This window comes from Oncorhynchus kisutch, linkage group LG10 (genome assembly GCF_002021735.2).
Source record: "Oncorhynchus kisutch isolate 150728-3 linkage group LG10, Okis_V2, whole genome shotgun sequence".
Taxonomy (NCBI): Eukaryota; Metazoa; Chordata; class Actinopteri; order Salmoniformes; family Salmonidae; genus Oncorhynchus; species Oncorhynchus kisutch.
Window position 1 is genome coordinate 22014026 of NC_034183.2, and position 8644 is coordinate 22022669.

Sequence of the window (8644 nt, forward strand, 5' to 3'; positions counted from 1 at the left end):
ATTTCATAGCTTTGATGTCTTCACTATTATTCTACAATGTAGAAAATAGTAAAAATAAGGAATAACCCTTGAATGAGTAGGTGTGTCCAAACTTTTGACTGGTACTGTATATATTTCCAACTGCAATTATAAACTGACATATAGCTTATCATTCACAAGAAACTGGGATGTGAACACAATGCATAGGAGAGTAATATTGTGATACTAACAGTGGTGTGAAATATAGGGAATTGTGTTAAGAGACAAGCGGTTTGTCCCCAGACCCAACACACACAGCACTGTCATGTCAAATGTGTAAATAATCTATAGAATGTGCGTGTAGTCTACATTTCATATAACTAAGCACTATTATTGATTTGCTCTCGACTGTCATATCAAAGTTGATTGTTTTTAAAACACCATGGCTGCGTTTACACAGGCAGTCCAATTCTGATATTTAGTTTCAGTAATTGGTATTTTTACCAATCAGATCTGAAAAAGATCTGATGTGATTGGTCAAATGACCAGTCAAAAGACAAATTACTGGAAAAGAGATCAGAATTGGGCTGTCTGTGTAAACGCAGCCCGTGTGACATCAAGCAGCTTCCCTTGAGCCAAGGTGGAACTCAGAAGTTGCTAGGATTTACATATAGTTTCAAAAGTGAATTAATGTGAATTTAATGATCATTTAATACATAATGGTTAAAATGTCATACATCACTGAAGAGCAATAAACAATGCATTCATTCTGCATAACAAAGCATGTTTCCCATTTGAAATGTAAGGTATGATTTTTACTTCATTTGTTATCAAATAAATATCCTATATCATAAATTACTGTATACAATGTCAAAAGAGGAAACATAACCTAGTATTCCAAATGTCTATACAAGGTGGCATAACTTTGAATGAAATGTAAGACCTTTAAATTGAATATAAAAGGTTAATAGGTGAGAAACCAGTCTCTATGTGTTCAGTGATATAAAAAAAAAAAACGGGGCCACTCAATTATTTAACTAGTAACTTACCCACTTAACCAAAGAGCACAATGTAATTAGTCAAATATACCATTAATATCAGTAACAGGAAAAAGTTCAATATTTAAATCATTTTGGTAGTGTGAGTAAAGTCAAAACAATTAAAATGTCAAGGAGTATCTTTCAGTTCTCTGTTGTAGCAGCGATTAAACTTAAGATGAACCTGATGATGCTTGTGCATACCCTAACAAACACATCCAGCTCCTGAAAATCCATTCAAATGTGAGATAAACCTGTATTTTAACAGCTGACAATAGTAATAGGAAAACAAAAAAAGGACTGTAGTAAAGAAGAAAACAAATCCCATGTTCACTTCCCCTTAACAAATGATATCTAATATCCTACCATGTTATTAAAGGAATGACAATAACGAAGAAACAACATATGAAGGTGAGTAAAATGACAAAGATGAAGTAGAAAACCCTCACAAAAGCACATTGGATGTAAGACAGGTTTTAGGTGAAGAATCAGGATGCACAACCATCAAAGGAACAAAGAAATGTAGCCTACACTCAGGCAGGTGCCACTATACTCTTTTCCACATTCTTATTGACCACTCTACTACATGGGACATCAGAACACTTGAAATTTGCTAGACCTGAAAATATATATATTTAATATCTCTCTCAGAACCTTTCCTTCAAATGTGCATTATAATATCCAATTATCATTTGCGTTTATTCAAAAGTACATTCGTGTTTCAAACAAAAGGACAGACAGTACAAGAGGCAAGCTGCATAATAGCTACTGTGCCTAATAGAAAGTGCTAGAGCATTAATACATCAAAAGTTTTGGTAAGGACACAAATGGAGTAATTTACTGGCACATCACAATCATGCGTCATAGGTGAACAAAGCCCAACCATCACATACATTTAACTCCTCCATCGCTGTCACATGGCTACAGAGATGAAGTTGCAGTGCTACCAACATGTGGGAACGGTGTGTGTCAGTTGGGGGTGGGTATCGTTGTAAGCTGTTCCTATGAAGAAGACACTAGAAGACAGAGAAGAGAGAGCCAAGAGCCAATCCAGTCGCAGCTCCAGCGAGCATGCTGAGAGCCACGTCTCCTCCATCGTCACGTTGACGCTCGTGAACAATAACCTGATTCATCCCTTGGGGATTCCTCATAGGATATGCTCCTACAAATCACGGTGGGAAACATTAACTGGATTTAGAATGGTGAAAAAAAAGCTAGATTGCAAAATAGAAACTGAAAGATTACATCCATTAAAAGAACAAAGGAACATTTAATTAAATGTGATTATCAACGTAACTTCGACATTCCTTCGGGAGCATGCAAACTAAAAAAGTGTGAATTCACCCTGTGTGTACCTTGGTACTGATAGGGGTATGCAACAGCATAGGGCTGCCCATCAGCTGAGTAAATTATCTGTGTGCCATGGACAGGAGGAGCTGGGGCATACCCTCCATAAGCATCCGGAACATAAACCTGTTGGAAAGGCAGATATCACTTGTGTCACTATTGGGGAGACTACCACTACTGCCCTGGTATCAAGAGAACTGATGCAAGCCATATACATTTATCCAAAACCACAATATATAGCATAAACACCTTGTTACAGTGCCTTCAGAAAGTTTTCACACCACTGTACTTTTTTCCATATTTTGTTGTGTTACAGCTTGAAGGTAAAATTGATTACATGTAGATTTGTTGTCACGGGCCAACACACAATACCCCATAATGTCAAAGTGGAATTATGTTTTTTAAAATATATTAATTACATGTGAAAAACTGAAATGTCTCAAGTCAATAAGTATTCAACCCCTTCGTTATGGAAATTAGCTTAACAAGTCACATAATAAGTTGCATGGACTCACTGTGTGCAATAACAGTGTTCAACGTGATTTTTTAATGACTACCTCATCTCTGTACCCAACACATACAGATTATTGTAAGGTCCTTCGGTCGAGCAGTGAATTTCAAACAGATTCAACCACAAAGACCAGGGACGTTTTCCAATGTCTCACAAAGGGCACCTATTGGTGTGGAAAAAAAGTACATTGAACTTTTTTTTTTTTTTAAAGGCAGACATTGAATAACCCTTTGATAGTGAAGTCTTTAATTACACTTTGGATGTTGTCTCAATACACCTAGTCACTACAATATATACAGGCGTCCATCCTAACTTAGTTGCTGGAGAGGAAGAAAACCGCTCAGGAATTTCACCATGAGGCCAATGGTGATTTAAAAGAACAGTTAGTTTAATGGCTGTGATTGGAGAAAACTGAAGATGGAACAACAACATTATAGTTACTCCATAATACTAACCTAACTGACAGAGTGAAAAGAAGGAAGCCTGCACAGAACAAAAAAAAAAAATACTCCAATACATGCATCATGTTTCCTGTTTGGCCCTGTCCGGGGGTGTCCTCGGATGGGGCCACAGTGTCTCCTGACCCCTCCTGTCTCGGCCTCCAGTATTTATGCTGCAGTAGTTTGTGTCTCGGGGGGCTAGGTTCAGTTTGTTATATCTGGAGTACTTCTCCTGTCCTATTCGGTGTCCTGTGTGAATTTAAGTGTGCTCTCTCTAATTCTCTCTTTCTTTCTCTCTCTCGGAGGACCTGAGCCCTAGGACCATGCCTCAGGACTACCTGACATGATGACTCCTTGCTGTCCCCAGTCCACCTGGCCGTGCTGCTGCTCCAGTTTCAACTGTTCTGCCTGTGATTATTATTGGACCATGCTGGTCATTTATGAACATTTGAACATCTTGGCCATGTTCTGTTATAATCTCCACCCAGCACAGCCAGAAGAGGACTGGCCACCCCACATAGCCTGGTTCCTCTCTAGGTTTCTTCCTTTCTAGGGAGTTTTTCCTAGCCACCGTGCTTCTACACCTGCATTGCTTGCTGTTTGGGGTTTTAGGCTGGGTTTCTGTACAGCACTTTGAGATATCAGCTGATGTACGAAGGGCTATATAAATAAATTTGATTTGATGTTTGCAACAAGGCACTAACTAAAGTAATACTGCAAATAAACGTGGCAAAGCAATTAGCTATTTGTCCTGAATACAAAGTGTTATGTTTGGGGCAAATCCAATACATTACTGAGTACCACTCTATATTTTCAAGCATAGTGTTGGCTGCATCATGTTATGGGTATGCATGTAATTGTTAAGGACTGGAGAGGTTTTTGTTAGGATTTTGAAAAAAAGAAAAGAAATAGAACTAAGCACAAGCAAAATCCTGGAGAAAAATCTGGTTCAGTCTGCCTTCTACCAGACACAGAGATGAATTCACCTTTCAGCAAGACAATACCCTAAAACACACGGCCAAATCTTTACCGGACTTGCATACAAAGAAGTCAGTCAAAGTTCCTGAGTGGCCGAGTTACAGTTGGATTTAAATCTACTAGAAAATCTATGGCAAGACCTGAAAATGGTTGTCTAGCAACCAATTTGGTAGAGCTTGAATAATTTTTTCAAGAATAAATGGGCAAATGGTGTGGAAACCTCAGACTTACCCAGAAACACTCATGGCTATAATCGCTGCCAAAGGTGCTTCTACAAAGTTTTGACTCGGGTGTGAATACTTATGAGATATTTCTGTATTTTATTTTCAATAAATGTGCAAAAATGTCTAAAAACCAACTGTTCACTCTCATTAAGGGGTATTGCATTTATATTGAAATCAAGCTGTAACAACAAAATGTGGAGTAAGTAAAGCGGTAGACTGTAAAGCGGTAGCACTAGACTGCTCAAAGCATATTTAGAAAAGTAAAGTCTAGGCAGCAGGTTCACATACATACCGGAGGTGGAGGACCATATTCAGAATATGGAGGAGGGGCAGAAGCAACAATTTGCTGTGCAAAGCCAATCTGAGGAGGAGCGACCACCTAAAAATATAGAGATACACACACACAATACCAGTCAAAGGTTTCCACACACCTACTCAAAAATAAATATCAGAATTGGGCTGCCTGTGTAAACGCAGCCATGGTGTTTGAAAAACAATGAACTTTGATATGACAGTCAAGAGCAAATAAATAATAGTGCTTAGTTATATGAAATGTATACTACATGCACATTCTATAGATTATTTACACATTTGACATGACAGTACTGTGTGTGTTGGGTCTGGGGACAAACCGCTTGTCTCTTAACACAATTCCCTATATTTCACACCACTGTTAGTATCACAATATTACTCTCCTATGCATTGTGTTCACATCCCAGTTTCTTGTGAATAATAAGCTATATGTCAGTTTATAATTGCAGTTGGATATATATACACAGTACCAGTAAAAAGTTTGGACACACCTACTCATTCAAGGGTTTTTCTTTATTTTTACTATTTTCTACATTGTAGAATAATAGTGAAAACATCGAAACTATGAAATAACACATATGGAATCGTGTAGTTTTTGCTTGTTCTTATCTGTAATTATATATATTTTTAAACTGCATTGTTGGTTAGGGGCTGGTAAGTAATCATTTCACCTGTTGTAGTCACCGCATGTGACTAATAAAATTTGATTTAGTAACCCCCCCCAAAAAAAGTGTTAAATCAAAATATATTTTAGATTCTTCAAAGTAGCCACCCTTTGCCTGATGACAGCTTTGCACTCTTGACATTCTCTCAACCAGCTTCACCTGGAATGCTTTTCCAGCAGTCTTTAATGAGTTCCCACATATGCTGAGCACTCTTCTTATTTGTGTCCTTTAGTAGTGGTTTCTTTGCAGTAATTCAACCATGAAGGCCTGATTCACACAGTCTCCTCTGAACAGTTGATGTTGAGATGTGTCTGTTACTTGAACTCTGTGAAGCATTTATTTGGGCTGCAATCTGAAGTGCAGTCAACTCTAATGAAATTATGCTCTGCAGCAGAGGTAACTACAGGTCTTCCTTTCCTGTGGCGGTCCTCATGAGAGCCAGTTTCATCATAGCTCTTTGTGGTTTTTGCGACTGCGCTTTTTTCTCCACAAATTTTCCTGATTGACTGACTTTCATGTCTCACAAGTAATGATGGACTGTCGATTATCTTTGCTTATTTGAGCTGTTCTTGCCATAATATGGACATAGTCTTTTACCAAATAGGGCAAACTTCTGTATACCACCCCTACCTTGTCACAACAACTGATTGGCTTAAGCGCATTAAGGAAAGAAATTCCACAAATTAACAAGGCACACCTGTTAATTGAAACACATTCCAGGTGACAACCTCATGAAGCTGGTTGAGAGAATTCCAAGAGTGAAAACCTGTCAAGGTTTGGCTACTTTGAAGAATATCAAATATAAGATATATTTTGCTTGGTTTACATTTTTTTGGGTTACTACATTATTCCATGTGTTACTTCATAGTTTTGATGTCGTCACTACTATTCCACAACGTAGAAAATAGTAAAAATAAAGAAAAACCCTGGAATGAGTAGGTGTGTCCAAACTTTTGACTGGTACTGTATATTAAGACCTGAGCTATAATACTGTCCATAAGTAGACTAGGATATGCAGGCAGAAGGTCTTTGCAGACCAGCAGAAACTCACAGAGCTGATTCTGGCATCCTGGAGAGCCATGGTCCATGCCCTGAAACAACGATGGGAAAACAAGAATAAACATGAGTTTTCAGCAGGCTAACCCATATACACACACACACAACTAATCAGTCATATTAATTACAATGGGAAATATGTCTTACAGTGCATCATCTGCACTGTCTCCACAAATGCTGATAACCCGTCCATCTCTGCAGACTATCTGGAGCAGAGCATCTCGACTTCTGCCCTCTGGAGGGTTTAGATCTGTGGACAGTGAAAAGGTGGATGGGACTGTTGGTTGATGGGTTGGTGTGGATACATTTTAGTCATTAAGTAGACGCTCTTATGCAGGGTGACTTACAGTTAGAGGATTCATCTTAAGATTGCTGGGGGGGGGGTACTTCACATTTTATCCTATTGTAAGTTGAGAGGATTGGATAGAAAAGTATAGCAGATGTAAGTAGTCAAGTACCTTGACATGCAGTTGCACTGCGAATGTTAATGCAGTCCACTCTCATGTGGATCTCATCCTCCATATCTCGCCGGTGCTGGTCATCATAGAAAACCAGCCGCCCATCAGACCACAGATCAAACCAGTTCCTCTTCCACCGCCGCAGAATAGTGCCTGTATAATTTAATTATATTTTATTTAATTACTCTTAGCACTTTGTGCAAACACAGGTCTAAGCCCCAAAAAGCCCATGGTGGTATTGAAAAGCTACATGACGAAATTCTGTGAAGTGTCAGGAAAAAACCCAAAAAGAAAACATTTCTGCAACAAAAACAAGCACTTCTATTGAACATGTTCAGAAAACAGGGAGGAACCTACATGAATCTGTCCAATAGAAACGCTAGTTTTCGTTGCAAAACGTTTGGAGTAATGATTACATTCCAGGTTTGTGACAGACTTGTGTACTGCACTAGTGACAGTGTACAGCTAACGTTAGCTACAGCTCCACTCACTCTGCCGATGGAGGAAGCCACTTTTCACAATCGACATCGTTAGGTTACTCTGAAAATAAACATTTGGAAACAACAACAAAAATGCTTACTGGATATAGCGTAATCTATTTAACTATCTACAAGGTCATTTTCATATCTAATAGCTAGTTTAGCTAAACCATCGTAACACTCACTGCCTACACTTGTGCCCGGTATGCTAACTAACGTTAGCTGGGGAACGTTAGCTGACCGAATCTATTTACGTTGGCATTTGACACTTTGGTAAACTATGTTTTGAAGCTTATTCAGACAATATTGCTGTCGATTATAATATGACTAGCTACACATGCCATATCTGTAATTAAATTACCTCTTGTGGAACGTCCTTTTCAAAACCCTGAGAGGACAAAAGTTAACTGTCTTGTTTTGAATGACATCATCAATATCAGCTGACTGGTCCTTAATTAGAATGCTGGGAATTGAAGCCACGATAAACAATCATATTATTCGTTCGCTGTAATGTTACTCGTTATTGTCTTTACTTTTAAAATATAAAGGAGCCAAACCCTAAAGTTATCCAATCATAAGGACATGTTCAAATCTGTATCTTTTGAGACAAAGAAAATCTAGGATGTCATGAATTATGAATATCTGTAGTTAATGTTCAGCTAATGAATGCTTTGTTCATAACCAAGTGGGGAAGGTGGTATTTACCACATATGACAGGGAAAAATCCACTTAAATGTCCCTCCAACTCTTAATTACTAGTGGGAAAATCATCAATAGGTGACGTTGCGTGCTTGTGCGAAATGGGAAACTGGGAGGTCGGAAATCCGACATGATTGTGTTCAAGTGTTTTTGAGGTTGAAACAATTCTTACATCAGTAAGATTTTAGCTTGATAAGTTAGCCAACATTGCTAATAATATAGTTAGCTAGCTTGCTTAACTACATGCTCCGGAACTTCGGTGACTACTAAGTATTTTTTTAAACTCCCGCTTTGGGATGGATAAGTTAATGTGTAGTTCATACATGCAGAATTCCTGTTTTAACACAATTAGCCAAATCCTAGTTTGAAAGCGACTGCTTTTCTGGAAGCTGTGCCCTGCCATTTCCCCAACACGTGAGCCAGCCCCGAGCAATTTGAGTTCTAGGCAATGAACTTCAGCCCCTCGCCATTTGAGTAACA

The 8644-nt window shown here is 38.5% G+C and overlaps 1 protein-coding gene across 2 annotated transcripts; it reads right to left on the minus strand.

Annotated features, from left to right (window-relative positions):
• Positions 1 to 641: 641 nt before the first annotated feature.
• Positions 642 to 7953, minus strand: plekhb2 (pleckstrin homology domain containing, family B (evectins) member 2). Of its 2 annotated transcripts, none has more exons than XM_020492598.2 (8): positions 7827 to 7953; positions 7478 to 7526; positions 6987 to 7139; positions 6676 to 6778; positions 6524 to 6563; positions 4788 to 4874; positions 2351 to 2468; positions 642 to 2157 (listed from the first exon to the last, which is right to left on the minus strand). In XM_020492598.2, exons 2-8 carry the CDS (start codon positions 7512 to 7514, stop codon positions 2012 to 2014), a joined length of 684 nt encoding a protein of 227 aa, XP_020348187.1. In that variant the 5' UTR covers positions 7515 to 7526; positions 7827 to 7953; the 3' UTR covers positions 642 to 2011. The 2 variants fall into 2 exon arrangements, with proteins under 2 accessions (XP_020348187.1, XP_031689189.1); XM_031833329.1 differs by lacking the exon at positions 7827 to 7953 and adding an exon at positions 7651 to 7779.
• Positions 7954 to 8644: the final 691 nt, after the last annotated feature.

Coding starts and splice junctions, on each gene's coding strand:
- plekhb2 (XM_020492598.2), bottom strand. CDS start 7,514: ATGTCGATTGTGAAAAGTGGCTTCCTCCATCGGCAGA. Junction 2,469..4,787: donor AATATGGTCCTCCACCTCCG/GTATGTATGTGA, acceptor CCTTTCCAACAG/GTTTATGTTCCGGATGCTTA. Junction 2,158..2,350: donor ATACCCCTATCAGTACCAAG/GTACACACAGGG, acceptor CGTGATTTGTAG/GAGCATATCCTATGAGGAAT.